The 21757-nt window shown below is 41.9% G+C and overlaps 1 protein-coding gene and 1 long non-coding RNA gene across 9 annotated transcripts in view; one reads left to right on the top strand and one right to left on the bottom strand.

Annotated features, from left to right (window-relative positions):
• LOC149985241 (uncharacterized) overlaps positions 1-21757 on the top strand; it is a 1026866-nt gene that overhangs the window by 411891 nt on the left and 593218 nt on the right. The window lies entirely within an intron of this gene.
• Positions 1-21757, bottom strand: part of LOC110497158 (excitatory amino acid transporter 2) — a 79371-nt gene that overhangs the window by 14303 nt on the left and 43311 nt on the right. For 7 of the 8 annotated variants that reach the window (XM_090208712.1, XM_021573111.3, XM_021573109.3 and 4 more), the window contains one exon: positions 1550-1689. The exons of the other annotated variant lie outside the window; for it this stretch is intronic. In XM_090208712.1, the coding sequence (XP_090064838.1) occupies positions 1550-1679 (130 nt within the window). In that variant the 5' untranslated portion in view covers positions 1680-1689. The remainder of the gene's footprint in view (positions 1-1549; positions 1690-21757) is intronic. 8 annotated transcript variants of the gene reach the window in all.

Here is a 21757-nt window from a genome sequence, read left to right as displayed (position 1 = left end):
GGCCTATAAGCAAGGGTAGTCCTGAGGAAAACAATAACACACTCCTCTGATCCTACAATGGCCCTGACTTTATCACCATGTGCCCTCAAGCCCATCAGACCTCCTTTGCTTCCCATGGTTCAACCTTGGAAAACATCCCTAACCCACTTCCCAAATCCAATCTACATGTATCCTAGATAGAAAACTAGACCCTGGTCCCCCAACACCCCAAACTCTCTATCCGTGTCCTTCCACCCCAACCCCCTCCTCCCCCTGTGCCCCAGAGAGAGAACTGAACTCTGAATGCTCCTGCCCCCTGCAGTCCCGTCTGCACACTGGCCCTGTGGTCAGTCCCTATCCCTGTCCCCGGTTCTGTCTCTCTCTCTGTCCTGCTCAAGCTTGACAAGGCTAGGCCCAGACCCAAGCCCCCACCCCTCACCCCCTGTAGGCTGCACTTCCTCTGCTGCTAGATTCCTGCCAAAGATCACAGGCCCTGAGAGGGGCAATTCAAGCCTTTTAATCTCACAGATATCTGTCAGCTGTTTTACATTCACGCACAGCTTCAGAAACGTAACCTCACCCTACTGGTGCTGCACACCTGCTGGATGAGGAAGGCATTTGTTTTCCTGTGCATGGAGCATCCTACATCTCTAACCCCATCCCAACCCCTCATCCAAGCCCTTATGCAATTTCCATAATGGCAGATTATTGACGCCACTAAGGGAGCCGCTATGAAAGTGTTCTGCCAAATGGTCTGTTGTATATATTATGAATACACATGCGCGCACGCACGCACATACATACAGACACACCCACAGACACACACACACACTCATTTATTTTCACACACATGTTCATTTGAACACACATAAAACCACTGAATGCAAACAAAACCGCTGTGACCTGAAACAAAAAGGGTATTTTTAGCGTCACTACCACTCTGCCCATCATTCCATTATAGTAAATGACTATCATATCCTTCCCTGCTATGTCCTCATATTACACATGACTAGGGCCAGGAGTTGTTCCTGACCACATGACCTGAACTGCAGATAAATCCATAATCAGTCTATATCTATCTATGGCTCACTCTACACATAAGGGAAGGGAGGGTGCCAGGTGTTGGTGGTGAGGGGGCACCAGGTGGTACTGGGCTAGGGAAGATCAGGGCATCTGCCACCTGGCTTGCTGGGCAAGCACAGATGGCTGCTCCTCTCCTCTCCATTGCCCTGGCCACTAACATAACAGGACAGAGCACATCTGGCCAGAATACTGAACCGTGTCATCTGTCGGAATTGCCTTGTGTGTAACCCACCCCATGCTTGTCTTTTTCTCTGCCTCAACGTTAAACCGTTGGTGTCTCAAGAGGTGTTTGAGACACATCATGGGCTCTGATATATCAAGTAAGAAATTCATCTTTGTCATTATACAGTATATGGATAGGCAGACATGCAGGCAAACAGGAAGACACAAACAGACAGAAGAGAGAGAGAGAGAAGAAGAGAGAGAGAGAGAGAAAGAGAGAGATTGTGATTGTGTGCTTGGTAAAACAGCTGACAATAGTACTGACCGAGCACGGTGAGTGTGAGCAGCAGGTTCTTGAAGAGAGAAGAGAAGCAGCTGATACATTTGTTCCTGGGCCTGGCCTCTATGGGCTCCAGATGACTCTCATGCATCCTCACCTCCACTTGCTTAGGCATGATGCCGGCACTGTGTAAGAGAGAAAGACAGACAGAGCCACAGAGAGAGACAGACAGAGGGAGTGAGAGTTAGTTACTTTAATATGCACAACGTGCGTCTGACATGCCCATGCAGTCACATGTTTGGAGAAGCTATAGATGTATATTATATGATCAGCACATGTGCCATTGCGACTGTCCTCATATTGTGAGGGTGAGGAAGGAGGCTGGATTAGATTGAGTCTCTAGAGTTAAATATAAAATATGGGGTGGCAGGTATCCTAGTGGTTAGAGTGTTGGGCCAGTAACCGAAAGTAACCGAAAGGTTGCAAGATCAAATCCCTGAGCTGATAAAGTAAAAAATATGTTGTTCTGCCCCAGAACAAGGCAGTTTCCCCACAGTTAAGAATTTGTTCTTAACTGACTTGCCTAATGTGAGATGATCAGTTGCTAAATACATAGAGGACATTAGAAGTGCAGGTCATGCAATAAGTGCTCTGGTATCTCTGTAGTGATGCTTGTTGCCTAGCAGGTTGTCATGACAAGGTGGCCCAGGGTTACTTCGACAGCCAACAGATGGTGAGATGGTGATTAAAAAACTGAATTCCCTCAGAGGCAGGGAATTCAAAGTCTGTTTAATCAGAACAGATGGTGTATTTTGGAGACTTAGATCGGTTGTTGACAGGGTCTGTTATCTGAGGCAGCATTTTAAGTCAAGTCCCAGAGCTGTCAGATAAAGTCAATATTTGTATTCACTTGGCGGTCCAGTCTATGGAGTATTTAAACTTTATTCCAACCCTTTTTTGACTGTAAACTTGAGGCAAATGTTAACTAAATGTTAACTACATTTTGTGTGCCATCACTACATACTTAGAAAAGAGGGTTCCCTTAACTGCTTAATCTGACTATCCCATTAAAGATGATGAGAGAAGAATAGAGTAGGGATAAAGGCAAGAAAGAGAAACAGAGAGCGAGAGAAAGAGAGCGAGAGAGCAATAGAGAGAGAGAAGGAAAGAGAGAGAGAAATAGCCTGGATTTTAGTGCCTGTAACTGTACACTGTAACTATTACTGTACTTTGTAAGTTTCTCTAATTTGTTATTCTGCTGAATCAGAGGGTTCTTTTCTGTGCGTTTTAGATCCCATCTTGTATTGGCTAGCACTATGACAGGAGAACTAATGTGGGTGCCATTCATAGTTAATCATATCAGAATAGCCAATGGGCACAGATGTCAATTCAACGTCTATTCAATGTTGGTTCAACATAACTTCCTTGAAATGACGTGGAAACAGCGTTGATTCAACCAGTGTGTGCCCAGTAGGTAATCTCCTGCCTCCTTGACACCGCTCCCCACTCCCCCCTCGCCCTCGGTCTAAATGTAATGAAAAGAGAGGAAAAAGGAAAATTCTACTGGTATCTCTGTAGTGATGCTTGTTGCCTAGCAGGTTGTCATGACAAGGTGGCCCAGGGTTACTTCGAGCAGTAGCTCTCTTAAAATTACATTGTCAAATAAATGCCATTTTTATTACACTTCCTTCTAAATTAATATGACTTCTCCTCCAACAAACAAAAGCAAGACTTATTTTGTGACTAACTTTTTATTTAGTTCTGTCATTTAAAAAAAAATATAATAACAGCCGTGATGATGACTAATGTGTGCCTGTGCATGGTGTTTACATGTCCTTTCTGGATTTCACACGTATGAAATAGGAAATTAATAAGTGGAAGTGTTTGCTCCATCTGTGTGCCTGGGAGCAGGCCAGCTGCTTTATCCTGTAGCCAAGCCTTATACACATCATTATAGGGGCTGAGATTGCCTTTCTTCAGTCTTCTCCTTAGCGTGTGTTGTTGTGTGTGTAGGTATACTGTATGCATGCCTGTGTGTCCAATTAGGGCTCTATTCAATCAGATCCGCTTTAGCCGACATCCGCATAATGGTTGTGTTGACGGTGTTGGAGGTGGAACTGTGTTAGAGCTGTCAAATCCACAAGCAGCTCTTGTCATTATACCTAAAGCGGACATTAAGTCGCATTAAGAAAAACACCATTCAGCTTTGTTTACAAGTTTGAACACTGGAATGTGAGATGTAATCTACACCTTGATTAGGCTGACCTTAAATCATTTTAATTTTGAACATTATTATTTCTATATAGCCTACACTTTCTTGTTCTGAACTTCTAACGCAAGTGGGTCAGGTGTGGCTTCGTGACATTGATCAAGAGCAGCTTCTCACCAATTTGAAAGCTCCAACACAGTTACACCTCCGACATCGCCAAAACATCAGCTATGTGGGTGTCGGCTATCACCGGTAAACACTTGATCTGATTCAATCTAATGCCTGAGTGGCACAGCGGTCTAAGGCACTGCATCTCAGTGCTTGAAGTGTCACAACAGACACCCAGGTTCAAATCCAGGCTGTATCACAAAGAGGCCATGACTGGGAGTCCCATCAGGTGGCGCACAATTGGCCCAGGGTCGTCTGGGTTTGGGCGGTGTAGGCTGTCATTGTAAATAAGAATTTGTTCTTAGCCGACTTGTCTAGTGAAATAAAAAATCTCTAATGTTGTCCTATTGTGCGACATTGAACCTATAAGGTAGTTTAGAAAAATCAATCCGTCAATACTTTGTCTTCGTCCTACAAGAGAATAAAGAGTCTTAGCTACATTGCTCTCTTTCTGTGTTCTGTTCTTCTTTCTCTCTACAATTCTGAAAATACTTGAGAAATGATGATGAGGTGGAAGTCTATCAAGTACTTTCAGCCATTACTGTCCATGAGGGTAAGGATGTGAGGAACAGAGGTCTATTGAGGCATCTGGGACACCCTCAGTGTATTTGTGACTGTGGTACTGCTAACCCCAGGGGTGCAGTCAAAGTTTGTTTCCTCTTTGTTCTTTTTTGTCATCTATTAACTGTCACACTTCCTTAATATAGTCAATGATAACAAGTGAAACAATCATCCCAGCAAAACGGGAACATTCCCAGAACATGAGCTAAGATTTCCATTAAGTTCTAGTTAGGTTCTAGTTTTATCTAACATTAGGATGATAACATCCCCTAAACATTCAGAGAATGAGAATTCAGAGAATGTTTTTGATAACAAAATGTTTTTATTTCAATTGTTTTATTTGAAATTAAATATCTTTGGAATATTCTCCTAACATTCACAAAAATTTTGAGCACAACATCTGTAACTACCACAGCACATTCCCCAAAAGTTCACATTAGGATTCCAGGTAATGCAAATGCACAATATACAATTAATGTTTTACCAGCAAACCAAAACTGGTTATGTGAAAGTTCCCAGAACATTTCTTAAGGTCACAACAAATGTTCTCATAAAACAAGAACGGTCCATTCGTGGTGATGATTATAGAATGTTTGTATAAAACATTCACCTGACGTTGCAAGAACGTGTGTTGAAAGTGTTATGAAATGTGATTTTGAAATTGAGAAAAGGTTTTCTGATTTGAAGTTTCTGAGTCTGTATTTAAGAAGCACATGAATACACAAGAATACAAGTTATTTAAAGGAAGCCATATCCAACTAAAATCACATTTCATAAGACTTTCAACACGTGATGAAGAAAGAAAATCTGAAATTACAGTGTTACAAGTACACAATATATGAAGAGGATGGGAATATTTTAATAACCCAGAAATTATATTCTGTGTCCTGATTGATCATATCTGACTGAAAAAAGCACACAAGGCCACAGCTTGGCACAGAGGATTAAAGAACAGATTAAATGTGTTCTAGGAACATTCTAGCAACATCAGGTGAATGTTTTATACAAACACTCTATAAGCATCACCCCAACTGGACAGTTTTTGTGTTATGAGAACATTGGCCGTGACCGAACAAATGTTCTGGGACCTTTCCCAGTACCAATTTTGGGTTTCTCTAGTATGTAAAATAATTGACTGATGTTTTAAAAACAAATTGCTGGGACAGTGGATTGAGAATGACATAATACAGATGTATGAAGTGAGATACAAAGACATGTCACTCTCCGCAGCAGAGGCATCATGCATCCATTATTTTAGAGTTGGCACAAAGTACATGAGGATGGGGGGGGAGGGGGGTCATGAGGGAGGCAGTTAGAAACATTTAGCATTTTTCATACACCTGAAACAGCTTTGTCCTGCAATCTAGAGCCATAATCATTACGCCTAATTCTATGTATAATTTTTTTTTCTCTATAGGGTATCTGAGAACACCTCAAACTGTTCAATTGTCATAATTAATTAAATATGTACAATGATACTTTGCAGCACAAACAACGACACAGAGTTACACATGGAATAAAGAAACGTACAGTCAATAACACAACAGAAAAACAATTACAAGTAATTACAATTTCGCAATTAAACACTGGAGTGATAGATATGCAGAAGATGAATGTGCAAGTAGAGATACTGGGGATGAGGTAGTTGGATGGGCTATTTACAGATGGGCTATGTACAGGTGCAATGATCTGTGAGCTGCTAAGACAGCCGATGCTCAAAGTTAGTTAGGGCGATATGAGACTCCAGCTTCAGTGATTTTTACAATTTGTTACAGTCATTGGCAGCAGAGAACTGGAAGGAAAGGCGGCCAAAGCATGAATTGGCTGGGGGTGGGGAGGGGGTGTCTAGTGAAATATACCTGCTGAAGCGTGTGCTACGGGTGGGTGCTGCTATGGTGACCAGTGAGCTGAGATAAGGTGGGGCTTTACCTAGCAAAGACTTATAGATGACCTGGAGCCAGTGGGTTTGGCGACGAATATGAAGCGAGGGCCAGCCAACGAGAGCATACAGGTCGCAGTGGTGGGTAGTATATGGGGCTTTGGTGACAAAACGGATGACACTGTAATAGACTTCATCCAATTTGCTTAGTAGGGTGTTGGAGGCTATTTTATAAATGACATCTCCAAAGTCAAGGATCGGTAGGATATTCAGTTTTACGAGGGTATGTTTGGTAGCATGAGTGAAGGATGCTTTGTTGCGAAATAGGAAGCAGATTCTAGGTTACATTTTGGATTGGAGATGCTTAATGTGACTTAATGTGAGTTAATGTGAAATTGCTACAGTAGGTGGCTAGTACTACAGTAAAACAACAAAACATTTTCATTATATTTGTTAATCAAGAAGGAAATCAATATGCTACATAGCTTGATAAACTTAATTTACAAACATACCTCCTGCGAGTCCTGCCTCTCACCGGCAGCAAAATTCCAATCAAATGCTGTGTGTGTCACGCAACACTCGCTCACCTCCTTCACTGACGATACTGTCTGCATGGACTAGAGTATCTAGCGTCCTGTCTTGCATATCTGTGCTCCGTGGTGCACCTTGGAAGGAACAACTTACTAGAGAGAATAGTATACATACACTGAACAAAAATATAAACCGAACATGCAACAATTTCAAAATGTTTACTGAGTTACAGTTTAATTGAAATAAATCCATGGATTTCACATGACTGGGAATACAGATATGTTGGCCACAAAGATCTTTAAAAAAAAGTATGGTGGCCATCGAAGGTGGGCATTTTCCCACTGAAGTCGGTTGTGACGCCAAACTGCAATCAGGTCAAGACCCTGGTGAGGCCAACGAGCATGCCGATAAGCATCACTGAGACAGTTTCTGACAGTTTGTACAGAAATTCTTGTCCGGATGTCTGGTCTCATACGATCCGCAGGTGAAGAAGCCGGATGTGGAGGTCCTGGGCTGACATGGTTACATCTGGTCTGCGGTTATTGGATGGTTGGACGTTACAAAAATGATATTTTTAAAAATCTGAGTGTGTACATGCCCTTGTGCTCCAGCCAACTAATCCTTCTCTTTCCCAACATGTCATCATCATTCTCCTCAATCCCTGAGTGTTGTGTGACAGCCACAGCTGCCTCTCCTCTACTCTCATTTTTCCAATTAGCACACTCACAACTCAACAGAAATGGACTCAACTTGTTTAGGCTGGTCAAATGAGCAATCACTTCCCATTCAATTAGTTAGGATACTTAAAACATCTACATGATTCGCCCAATAGTATTGCAGAGTATAGACAGACTGGTAATTACTGGTCAAAAGCCCCATTTCAGTTCCATTTAAGTTCCTGTAGGCCATACTGAGTGTAACCTCAGGACATACAATTGAGAAATATTGAAAATATGAGGTAGAGAGAAAGAGGAGAAAGGATGGTGTTGAGAAATAATGTGTGATATAAAGAAAAGAAGAGAGATCCTGTATATGGTCCAGATGAGATCAAACTGTCAGTCAGTCTGTCTGTTACCCTTGTACCCTTCCCCGTCATCTCCAATAGGCTCTATTATAGACTGACTCCTCCACCTCTCTACATCCCCTCTTTCCCTATATCTTCTCTCAGTGAAGGCTCAGGGGGTGACCGTGGCACACCGCAAGGGGAACCTGTGTTTTCCTCTGGGCTGCTGGAGAAGTCAGCTGAAATCAGTTCACCATTAATGTCCCCCTCCCATTACCTCACTGGGAACCTCCCTGGAGAGTTTTGTTGGCATTTCCCTGGCCTCTGGCTGATTTTGATTGCATTATAGAGTATTTGTGTGCATTTGACTGCTGGTGTTTAGGATGAGAGTTCCTAATGTTCTAATTTTCTTCTGACTCTGAACGAGGGGCTTATTTCAAAGCTTTTTAGAGACTTTAAAAGCAGAATGAATGATGAACCACAACATTAGATCTAAACCCGTCATTGCTTCAATTTTTTTTTTACCTTTATTTAACTAGGCAAGTCAGATAAGAACAAATTCTTATTTTCAATGACGGCCTAGGAACAGTGGGTTAAGTGCCTGTTCAGGGGCAGAACGACAGATTTGTACCTTGTCAGCTCAGGGGTTTTGAACTTGCAATCTTCCGGTTACTAGTCCAACGCTCTAACCACTAGGCTACCCTATAAAGAGCATTAGATGGTATTACATGACAGCTTTATCGCTGTAAAAATAGGGTTGCATAATGTTTATGTAGGTGGTAAGCTGGACCAATCGATAGGAACACACACTTAAAACAAATTGTTCAATATATTTCCAAATAAGGGTTCTTTGACTCAGAATAATAGCAGTTCCATTTTTGGTGCTATATCGAATGCTTTTTTGAAGGTTCTATAAAAAAAACATGCTCATAAGGTTCTGAATGAAACCTTTATGGTGCTATAATGAACAATTTCCTGAGGTTCTATAAAGAACCATTAAAAAGAGGTTATATCACCAAAAAGGGTTCTGCTATCATTACCAAAAAGTGTTCTGCTATCATTACAACCCTTTTTGGTGCTACAGTATATAGAAACCTTTTTAATGTTTTTTACATAACATTTATCTTTACATAACATGTATCTTTCTCAATCTCAAAGGTTCTACAAATGATATTATGAAAAACACGTTTTGTTATTCTGGTTAGCCACATTATATTGTTACAATTCCATAGGAGTTATTATTGTGTTAATAGACAAGTTGAATCAAACTCTCTAACTGGGGGTCCATGAGGAGAGAACTGAGAAACACTGATTTGGACAACAATTCTCAATTTAGTCTAAATCTATTTTTGGACAGAAATGTCTCCTGGAACATGTGAACTTTCATGTGCCTTAATTACAAACATGTATGCCATCTGTAAATACAAATACAATTGTTAAATTACAAGCCTAGTTGGTTTAGCCACAGAAAAAGTCAGCAAACATCCCACTAGCCATGATTGGCTGAGATAATGAGTGGGCTGGATATGCCGAGAGATGAGTTTGGATTGTTCTGCCATTTAGCCCACTTTAGTCTACAATATGAGCTGGTTTGTATGTGTAGGTAATACTTTCTAACGTGTTTTTTTTGTTGAAAGATGTCACGTAGTAGAACTGCAGTAGTGTTGCTCTCCACTTTCTGGAGGACAGAGTTTTGAAATCAGTGTAATTAGAGTATGATAGCTAAGGAGATGGAGAAAATTCTGGCGTTTGATTGCAAATATGCAGAAGGAGTTGAAAAGAGAACAAACAGAAGGCTGTTGTATAAAACACCTGTCTCCGGACTACATCTCCAAACTAAGGGCAACCATGGCATCCGTGACATAGAGAGAGAAGTGTCCATCCATGTATATGGGTAAGAGTCTAGCTAGCTACATTTTCAGATAATACACATTTATAATTTTGTCAGAAAGTTGTTTAATTTCAAGGTAAAGTGTACAGTTAGCTAGGTAGCTAACGTTAGCTGGCTGGATAGCTAGCTAATGTTACATGTATGATCTGTGTAGAAATATTATTTGCATTTCATATCTATTTGCATTGCTATTTACAATCTAATGTTAGCTAGCTAACATTGAACCCGGTTGGTTAGCTACCTGCAGATTCATGCAGGGTAGTAATGTTATGAGTTGGGATTATGGTTCATTGTTTAGCTACTTGTCTAAACAAAAGACTCCACCATGAAAGTAACTATTTCAATAGAATGTTTATGTCACTGCGACAACTGTGGATAGAAATAGCTGGTAAATTCACTCTGGTTATCTACTCTGATTTCAGAGCACTCTCTTCTGAGTGTGCCAGAGCGCAGAATAACTGACGAATTTACGAACGCTCAGCGCCCGTTGAAAAATACCGGTGTCAGTAAACGTTGGCAAAAAAGCATAATAAATTTTTTTCAAGCAGCAAAGTTGTAGTCACCAACACCAAGTTAGCTTGGGTGCTTGACTGCTGTTGTTAGGTCAGACCGCTACTCAACTCTACTACCCTACGCTCGGATCAACCCTACCCCCCAAAGAGCATAATGCTCGGAATTTACGAACTAACAATCTGACAACCCTCTGAGTTTAGGAACCTGCAGAGCATACTCTGGCACTTCAGATTAAATTTACGAACACACCAGTAGTATAAGACAGCCTTTAGTCTTGAAATCTGTCACGACTCCTACTGAAGGTGGCTCCTCTTCCCGTTCGGGTGGCGCTCGGTGGTCGTCACCGGCCTACTAGCTACCACTGATTTTTTTCCTCCTCCTCCTTGTCTGTTTATTAGTTACACCTGTTGTCAATTAGGTTATTAGTTGGGCTTTATTAGCCAGCCGTCCCACCTGCTGGGTGTGCGGGTTTGTTTCATGTGTACTCGTTGTACACGCATGTATGTCACGGTTGTCCGTGTACGTGAGCTGTTTTTGTTATACTGTTTTGTTCCCCTGTGTTTTGGGGTATTTGTTTTGAGTGGCGTCGGTTTTCACCTGGTCGGTGTATAAAGAAGTGCCTACTCTGAACTCTCTGTCTCCTGCGTCTGACTCCTTCCTCCACTACACCCCGGGCATAACATAATCCTCCACTACACCCCGGGCATAAATCGTTGGTTGTTTAGTACATTTTTATCAAAAGTGAGGTTACAAGTTTATCAACTTTCAAAGCAGAATTACCTTCACATCGTTCCTCAACTGTAGTGTATGATATACCATTTTCTAGCTCTGAGTCTCTACTTTTGTCCAATGTAAAAAACACAATTTCAAATTTTGCTACATAAGACTGAATCGAACCAGTCGGTCACATATTACCTCAACTACCTCGACTAACCTGGATAACCGCACATTGACTTGAAACCGGTACACCCTGTATATAGGCACGCTATTGTTATTTTATTGTGTTACTTTTTTTACTTTAGTTTATTCATTAAAAAAAAAAAATCTTACTTACTTACCTTACTTTTTTTTAAACTCTGCATTGTTGGTTAACCTTCATGGGATCGGTGTCCCTATACCGGGACGGTTGTTGATAACAGGTGCTAATGTGACTAGAATGATGTTGCAAGTAACAGCCAACTTTCCAGGACATAGACATGTCTTATATGGGCAGAAAGCTTAAATTCTTGTTGATCTAACTGAAGTGTCCAATTTATTGTAGCTATTAAATACCATGCTGTTGTGTGAGGAGAGTGCACAACAACAAAACACTTTTATCTGGTTTGATACATTCACATGTGAAGGTAAATAATGTACTTGCATTCAGTAATCTTGCTCTGATTTGTCATCATGAGGGTCCCAGAGATAAAATGTAGCACAGTTTTGTTTGATAAAATACATTTTTATATTCAAATGTACGAACTGGGTTCTACAGTTTGAGCCCCTGCTGTGTCTGGCCCCGCACCCACCCCTCCCGGCCATCTTGATGTGTGAAGGTTAGTGTCTTTTCTGTAGGGAAGCTAATTATCTATCGTTTATGACATTCTTGGGAGTGTGTAAATGTACATGTTTTATTACCATATCATTTTTGTATGTTCTCTATAATTATGAACTTTAAAATGTATAAATTGACCAATTTGTCACATTTGGGCAGACTTGCAGTAATACAATTCTTTATTGGATCATTCGGAAACTTTGTACATACACTGCTGACATCTGATGGCCAAAATCTAAATTGCACCTAAACTACTATGTGATTTAATGGCCTTTCTCTTGCATTTCAAAGATGATGAAAAAAATGTAGAAATAAAATGCATGTTTTTTTGTTTGTATTATCTTTTACCAGATCGAATGTGTAAAATTCTCCTACAGTCATTTCACATTTCCACAAAGTTCAAAATGTTTCCTTTCAAATGGTATCAATAATATGCATATCCTTCCTTCAGGTTCTGAGCTACAGGAAGTTAGGTTTGGGTATGTCATTTTAGACGAAAATTGAAAAAAAAGGTCCTTCCATTTAAGGGCTCGCAAGTAAGCATTTCTACACCTGTTGTATTCGGCGCATTTGACAAATAACATTTAATTTGATTTGATTTGATTTAATTGGAGGCCTCAGAGGCCTGGTCAGAGTATTTGAGTTCAGAACAGTAGCTAGTGGCTGCTGGCCCAGGTGATGTGAAGGTGTCAGTCACTAAGCTAAGGCATGTATCCACTCACTGTGATACAGTAGGGCATATCGGATGCCTGTATATCAGTGAACACCTCCCATCACTGTCACTTCTTTACCATGACAATGATGTATCCCTGGAAATGTCAGGTTGAACGACAGCTTCATTATCCTGCATTGGTGGCAAATTCATTTTGCAGCAGAAAACACCCTGTCTGTCCATATCCATATATTTTTTGGCATATCTAACTTCACATTGGTGTCATCAGAACACATGGGGAAATGTGACATTTCAGTGTGTGACAGTAGGCTGTCTATCATTTTACTGCCACATAGAATATACACTGTAGGTGCATTGTCACCCATAAATGCTGGTATTATTAATCATGAAAAGGACATTGGGTTTCTTAGTAGGTGCACTTCTCACTAGGCCATTAAAGGCTTGATACACAGTAGGTGAGAGGTGACATGTATTTGTATTTATTATGGATCCCCATAAGCTGCTGCCAAGGCAATACATTCACAGATTTCACAACACACTGTGTGCCCTCAGGCCCCTACACCACCACTACCACATGTCTAAAGAACAAAATCCATGTGTACATGTGTGTATGTTATTTTGTGTGTGTGTGTGTGTGTATGTGTCTGTGCCTATGTTTGTGTTGCTTCACAGTCCTGGCTGTTCCATAAGGTGTATTTATATCTGTTTTTTAAATCTATTTTACTGCTTGCCTCAGTTACTTGATGTGGCTCTATGTAGTACTGTGCGCCTCCCATAGTCTGTTCTAGACTTGGGGACTGTGAAGAGACCTCTTGTGGCATGTCTTCTGGGGTATACATGTGTCATCTGTTTCACCTGTCCTTGTGATTGTCTCCACTCACCTCCAGGTGTCTCCTCTTTTCCCTGTTAGTCCCCGGTGTATTTATCCCTGTGTTTCCCATCTCTCTGTGCCAGTTTGTCTTGTTTTGCCAAGTCAACCAGCGTTTCTCCTATTTTTCACAGTCTCTGCTTTTCCTATCCCTCCTGGTTTTGACCCTTGCCTGTGCTGACGCCGAATCCTCCTGCCTGACCACTCTGCCTGTCCTGACCTCGACCCTGCCTATCGCCTGGTACTGTTTGGACTCTGACCTGGTTTATGAACTCTCGCCTGTCCCCGACCTGCCTTTTGCCTACCCATTTTGGTATAATAAATATCGGAGCTCAACCATCTGCCTCCTGTGTCTACATTTGGGTCTCGCCTTGTGCCCTTATAGTATGGGTGTCTGAGCTGGGTGCCATTAGTTCAAACAGACAATTCGGTGCATTCAACATGTCAATACCTCTCATAAATACCAGTAATGATCAAGTCAATCTCTCCTCCACTTTGAGCCAGGAGAGATTGCATATTATTAATATTAGCTCTCTGTGTACATGGGGACAGTAGCCATAAAAACCTGAACATCCCCTTTCTGTTTTTCTTTAGTTCCCTGTAATGGAATTAAGGTCAAACCACCCTGGCCAGACATATTTCCAGGCACAGAGAGTACCGTCACATTGTGCATAATGATTTAGAACACTAGGTCACAGGTCTGATCTTTCCATGCAAAAATATATTTCTGTTTCCTGGACTTGATTTTTGTACCAGTTAGCATCAATTGTTATGACAATAATCCCTATCAGGTGAGTATAAACAGCCTATAGAAAATGTACTAGACACATTGAAACCTTTGCATGTTCCCACAGAGCAGGTTTTCTCTGCTCATTGGAGGCACCAGCCCACAAAAGCCCTTTCATTGATCAAGAAGAGGATCAATGTGCCAGAGATGAAAAGAGATGAGCAGAGGACTACAGGAATGCACTTCATCTCTGGTGTAGTGAGTGCCCAGCAAGCACATTTGGTTCCTTGGAAGTTCTGGGAATGTATGTTTGTGTTTTCCCATTGGTTCTGGGAATGAAGAAATAGGTTTCCTGACCAGTCAAACTGAACGTTTTTTTCTTTCTTTCTGAGAACGGAAGTGAACATTTTTCCTGTTCTAGAAACATACATTTTTCGGTTGCAGGGAGCTTCTGAGAGCGTTTTACATGGATCCTTGAAACTCTTCCTGGGAGGTTTTATTAATGTTCTGAGAATGGAAATTCTAGCTTATTTGAAGGTAATTAACCCTCCTATTACATTGTGGGTCAATTTGAACCATTTCCACTTTTGAATTGTCTAAAATACTAGTTAACCTCTCTTTTTCTCCATGAAATTAAATAATGTGTTGTGGAATGTCTGTGTAGATTTTGTATACAAACATGATGTTGTGGATCCTTTTGACCAGGAGGCTTTCATGCGTATAGATTTATTTATTTATTTTTATTTCACCTTTATTTAACCAGGTAGGCTAGTTGAGAACAAGTTCTCATTTGCAACTGCGACCTGGCCAAGATAAAGCATAGCAGTGTGAACAGACAACAACACAGAGTTACACATGGAGTAAACAATAAACAAGTCAATAACATAGTAGAAGAAAAAAAAATCGACATACATTGTGTGCAAAAGGCATGAGGAGGTAGGCAATGAATAGGCCATACGAGTGAATGATTACAATTTAGCAGAGTAACACTGGAATGATAAATGATCAGATGAACATGTGCAGGTAGAGATACTGGTGTGCAAAAGAGCAGAAAAAGTATATAAAATAAAAACAGTATGGGGATGAGATAGGTAAATCGGGTGTGCTATATACCGATGGACTATGTACAGCTGCAGCGATCAGTTAGCTGCTCAGATAGCAGATGTTTAAAGTTGGTGAGGGAGATAAAAGTCTCCAACTTCAACGATTTTTGCAATTCGTTCCAGTCGCAGGCAGCAGAGAACTGGAAGGAAAGGCGGCCAAATTAGATTTTGGCTTTAGGGATGATCAGTGAGATACACCTGCTGGAGCGCGTGCTATGGGTGGGTGTTGCCATCGTGACCAGTGAACTGAGATAAGGCAGAGCTTTACCTAACATAGACTTGTAGATGACCTGGAGCCAGTGGGTCTGGCGACGAACATGTAGCGAGGGCCAGCCGACTAGAGCATACAGGTCGCAGTGGTGGGTGCTATAAGGTGCTTTAGTAACAAAACGGATGGCACTGTGATAAACTGCTTCCAGTTTGCTGAGTAGAGCATTGGAAGCTATTTTGTAGATGACATCGGCGAAGTCGAGGATCGGTAGGATAGTCAGTTTTACTAGGGTAAGTTTTGCGGCGTGAGTGAAGGAGGCTTTGTTGCGAAATAGAAAGCCGACTCTAGATTTGATTTTGGATTGGAGATGTTTGATATGAGTCTGGAAGGAGAGTTTGCAGTCTAGCCAGACACCTTGGTACTTATAGATGTCCACATATTCTATGTCGGAACCATCCAGGGTGGTGATGCTGGTCGGGCGTGCGAGTGCAGGCAGCGAACGGTTGAAAAGCATGCATTTGGTTTTACTAGCGTTTAAGAGCAGTTGGAGGCCACGGAAGGAGTGTTGTATGGCATTGTATGGCATTGAAGCTCGATATTTGCACAGGTCCAAAATAAACAAGTGTATTTGACATATTTTGTTTAGACTGGTTCTGGCTGCACTCTTATAATTATGTTTGGGTGAAAAGGAGCTTTCCCAAGCTTCTCCTTCTCAGTGTGAGAGCAGCAGATCTCTGACACAGACTCAAAAATGAGCTCCAAACAGAAAATGCTTGTTTTTGAGAAAGGAAATATGTTTAACAAATAGTTCTTAAATATTTTTTTAAATAAAATGTTATTGTATTTCTTCTTTCTGAAAAGTTTGACAAGACAAAATAAAGTCTTGGCTGTTTTAACAGGATTCTTTGACTGCCTTGAGTGTGTTTAAACTGTGCGGGTCAATCTGACCCATACCACAATGGACATCATTTTTCTTCAGCGAAGCACAAGGGTTAAATAACATTCTGAGAACATGCTTCAATATGACTATTAATAACAATGCTGGCTTAGCTGAACTGTTTTGACACAAAACTGTTCATTTTAGTCTATTCAAACAGATTAAGAGCAGGTGTGGCCAATTAGTGGACATAGCGAACCCACCTGGCAACACTTAACAAGATAGAGGATAGAGAGAGTTTTGCTGACACTGAGAATGGAATGTAAATGTTATTATATTACATTCTTAGAACGTTCTTTGAATGTTACTAATGTTTTCTTATGGTTTTTATGGAAAGTTTTCTTAATGTTCTGAGAACATGACTTTAAATAAAACAATGAGGAAACCTGTAGAAAACGTTATGCTGAGGTACTGGAATTCCCACTATAGAAACATATGGTTCTTACAGCGGTACGTGCTAGCTGGGTGCTGTGTACATTGACCAAGGTTAGATAATATTCTACCTCATGCTATGCTGTACAGAAAGTGTCAATCAGCCAGTAGAAAGACAAGGTGGAAACACTGGTGCTCCCGACATTGTCGTAAGTACATCCGAAGTCAACACACCTCAGCATATTGAGCTCTGTGTAATTCAATTGGATCTTCCAAAAACTCAGCTACAGTTCATAGTAGGCCAGCAGTATTTTGTTAGCATCCAGAGAGAGACAAGCATCCCACCTCAGCCACACTGCCCAAAGCTTCGCAGTCAGTCCTGATGTCTGTCACTACCATTGAAGTGGACCAGGCTTCTGTGCACAGGAACTACACACAATCTCTCACACACACCACACAGGGGGCTAGAGGGAGGAGTCAACACTCCAGTTTAGGGAGGGGGGGTTGCTCCAGCTATTCCGCATTGGCTGGTTTTAGCTGTAACCCCCCTGGGTTATCAAGTTCTCGTCTGGGCTTCATATCCTCTGGAGGGGCCAGTGAGAGAGACTGAGAGAAAGGAGAGCTCTCTAATTGTATGGCATGGTCAATGCTTCTTAAGCTTCTTAATGTTTAACTGAAGATTTGATCTATATAATGCTGACATTGCCGTCATGGTCAGAGGATGAGACGTTAATGGGAAGCAGTGTCCAGCTATGTCATCAGACCATATACGGTGTCCGTCAACCAGCGTCCTCAATACTGGTGCAGGGGGAAATGTTGCATCAGCTGTCCTCTGCTTCCTGGTAATGCGGAGGTCAAAGGGATGCACTATATGCAGGAAAATAGTGGTCAATATACAATATAGAGAGAATAAGTCCCATCATGACGGTTACTGATCAACTTTTAATCCTAAAATATATCTGTATATGCGTCAGAATGTTGCCATGTACATGAGATGAAGAACTGTATATATCAAATCAAATTGTATTGGTCGCATACACATATTTAGCAGACGTTATTGCGGGTGTAGTGAAATTATTGTGTTCCTAGCTCCAACAGTGCAGTAATATCTAACAATAAACAACAATACACACAAATCTAAAAAGTAAAAGAATGGAATTAAGAAATATATAAATATTAGGACGAGCAATGTCGGTCCAGAGTATAAATAAATATATATGATGGGATGTATAGAAATTATGGACAGTATATGGATATTTCAGGTATAGGTAATATGTCTGTAGAATACATAGGATAGAATAGTACATGTACAGCAATAGTTAAATATAGGCCTTGACTAGAGTACAGTATATACATAAGAAATTAGTAAAACAACATGTAAACATTATTAAAGTGACCACTGTTCCATTTCTATGTACATAGCCAGCAGCCTTTAAGGTGCAGGTTTGAGTAACCAGGTGGTAGCTGGCTAGTGACAGAGACTATAGTTCAGGGTAGGATACTGGGCAGAGGCCGGCTAGTGTTGACTAGTTAACAGTTTGATGGCCTTGAGATAGAAGCTGTTTTTCAGTCTCTGTATATTTATCTTCTAATGTTATATAATAGTTTATCCATCAGATTGATATAAAGATAGAAACCATGTTTCCATATGTGACAGACAGCATCTACTGTCAGGGAAACGTTAGGCCATATGGAACATTAGGAGGACAATATCAAAAACGGATTGTCGACTGAAAGTCGACTTCACAGACTAAGGAGAAAAGCTCTAGAGTTGGGTGTCATACTGATTTGTCCCCTGTTTCACAGCAGCATGGGATTACACAACCTATAGAGCAGTACCACATCATTATAGATCAAATGAAGGAAATGTGTTGGAAAGCTATTTCCTCTCCCAGACAAATGGCCATCAGCCCAACAAAAGCCAGGGGAATGCAATCACTGTCAGTAGAGGTTGTGGCATGAGAAATCACTCATCCGAAAAACCTTGACATGTCATACTCTTTCAAAGAGCTCTAGCTCAGAGAGGAAAGAGACCATTTTGGGGATGAGGTAGGAGGGGGAGAGGACGATACAGGCATACGGGAGTCACACCACCACCACCAAGCCAAAGGAGAGGCCTGCTAGGAGGAGAGCAGAGGGAGGCAGCCATCTCTGCTTTTGGCTGGGACCATGTGAAGCACTCCGCTTCCCCTCTTCTCCCTCCGAGGGGCTTTTGTCTCTCACGCAAACAGTGGTGTTGGCCCCAAGTCGCCCATCCAAGCACTGGGTCCAAGCTGGCAGGGGCGAGAAAGGGAGGGAGGGGAGGAAGGGGGGTATGGAGGGTTGGAGGGGGGCAGCGGGCAGCAGGCATGTCCAGAAAGCCAGTCCCATTGAGGGCCGCTGATGTCATGCCTATGCCCACCGTGGGAGAGCAAAGAAGAGGAGCGGAGAGGGGAGTGAGGTGCCCCTTTCTCGCCACCCCTTGGCCTCCCCCTCCCTCCACAGTTCTATTTTTCCGGAATGAATGAATCTTTCAGAAGCAGCAGGCCATTGTGTACCATAATCGACAGCGATTATTCCAATTTTATGCTGCGTTCCCGGGGCGAGGAGGTTCCCCAAGCTCCGGCTTTGAGAGAGACGTAGCGATGCAGCCAGCACCCAGAGGAGTTGTCCTAGCAACGCACCACGCACCACAGAGAAGTGGAAGAGAGACTAGAGAGGAAGCTCTTTGGCTGCTGCTGCACACACACACACACACACACAAACACACACTTGATAGATTAACGGAGGCAGTAGGCACCTTGGATTCTCATTTCAACTAAAGAAAGTAAAACCTCAAGGCGCAGTGAGTAATAGAGCCATCAGATATACCCAGAGACTATGACAGCAGCCTTTTAAACAGCTTTAAACACACAGCTTAACAAGCCTTTTCCCACACCACCTCTTTCACACACCAAAGAACTATCCCAATTCAAAACAGCACAATACATCGTACAACAGTACTCCACACCGTACAATGCAGTGAAATGTCTGTATAGCACGCAAGGCAAGGCTCGTGTGAATCTAACTACACTGTGAGTTTTTGCTTTAGACTACTTCTTTAGACTTTCCAGTGTGCTGCTGGTTATATTGCATGTGGTGCCAGAGAGGGCCAGGGAGGGCCAGGGAGATGTAAATGGAACTGCAGTTTCCCAGTGTGTTCCAAGGAGTCCGATGACGGTTCTCATGACTGGAGCATCACAATGTAGCTGTGAGGTAGAGATAATTGGAGCTGGGCCATGTAGGCCCCGGATATCTGTTCACCCCTCGGGTGCCTCCCTGCCTACCAGCCTCTTAGCCACTTGCCATGTAGAGGGAATGGGAGATGGGATCACACACTGGCCTGGATGACTGTAAAAGAACACGCTTAAATGTACCTCTTAGCAAACACTTGAGGTTGTACCATGCCTAGGAATAGGGAGATACAGCCTACAAAGTGGAGGAAAGGTGTTACAGAGTCTTGATGACCTATTCCATGAAGTGGATTCTCTAACATGTAAATGGTCGAACAAGCATAGATTGCCTCTTGGTTACGGTTGAGGAAACAACTAAATTACTGTCTCAAAACCGCTCAGAGAGATGCTGATAATGATGTGGAAAAGAGAACATTTGATATTACAGTTTAAAATTGTACCTCTGAGTGGGCGAATCCTCATACACTCAAATGTAAAATGATATCTAGCTAGTTGATCAAAGTTCTCATAATAACATATTCTTATGAACAATGCCTTTCTTCTCTACCCTCACTCAAGCAATTGTGCCAAACAAAACTACTGACATATTGAGATAGAGCAAGTAGAGATGCTATGAGATGCTAGTGGCCTCCGTTTTGCCACCAAAGCCCCATATATTACCAACCACTGCGACCTGTACACTCTCGTTGGCTGGCCCTCGCTTCATACTCGTCGCCAAACCCACTGGCTCCAGGTCATCTACAAGTCTTTGCTAGGTAAAGCCCCGCCTTATCTCAGCTCACTGGTCACCATAGCAGCACCCACCCGTAGCATGCGCTCCAGCAGGTATATTTCACTGGTCACCCCCAAAGCCAATTCCTCCTTTGGCCGCCTTTCCTTCCAGTTCTCTGCTGCCAATGACTGGAACAAACTGCAAAAATCACTGAAGCTGGAGACTCATATCTCCCCCACTAGCTTTAAGCACCAGCTGTCAGAGCAGCTCACAGATCACTGCACCTGTACATAGCCCATCTGTAAATAGCCCATCCAACTACCTCATCCCCATACTGTATGTATTTATTTATCTTGCTCCTTTGCACCCCAGTATCTCTACTTGCACATTCATCTTCTGCACATCTACCATTCCAGTGTTTAATTGCTATTTTGTAATTACTTTGCCACCATTGCCTATTTATTGCCTGACCTCCCTTATCTTTCCTCATTTGCACACACAGTATATATACTTTTTCTACTGTATTATTGACTGATGTTTGTTTATTCCATGTATAAGTCTGTGTTGTTGTATGTGTCAAACTACTTTGCTTTATCTTGGCCATGTCGCAGTTGTAAATGAGAACTTGTTCTCAACTAGCCTACCTGGTTAAATAAAGTTGAAATTAAAAAATTAAAAATAAAATATGTAATAATTATTTGGCATCCCTGTACAAAATTAAATTAAAATGGCATGAGTAAGAGTAAGTTTGCAACTAATGTGTTTGTGAAATGTCCATGCCTATGTAAAGAAGCAGACATAATGGTTTCTAGTAGCCAACCAGAGCAAATTGAACTCTGGATTCCTGAACATTTCACCCTGTTTGTGGCCTCCGGCTCCTTCATATTATCAGAGCTAGAGCAAGATCACACACACACAGCAGATTAGCCAGCAGGTGGCTGTGATTATGAAATCTCCTCAGAGCTCATCTTCTAAACACCTCTAGACAGGCAGTCCCAGACCCAGGGGAGAACCACTGACTTGCCTCTTTGCTAACAAGTTTGATGGCCTATGAAAATCCTCTGAGATAATTGCCACATAAGGGATCACTTCAAGCCAATCAAAGCCACCGGTTCTCCAAAAGTGAAGTCTTGCAGCTACTGTATGCAA

This window comes from Oncorhynchus mykiss, chromosome 2 (genome assembly GCF_057628025.1).
Source record: "Oncorhynchus mykiss isolate SJ-2025 chromosome 2, ASM5762802v1, whole genome shotgun sequence".
NCBI lineage: Eukaryota > Metazoa > Chordata > Actinopteri > Salmoniformes > Salmonidae > Oncorhynchus > Oncorhynchus mykiss.
This window is presented reverse-complemented; position numbering and strand designations above follow the sequence as displayed.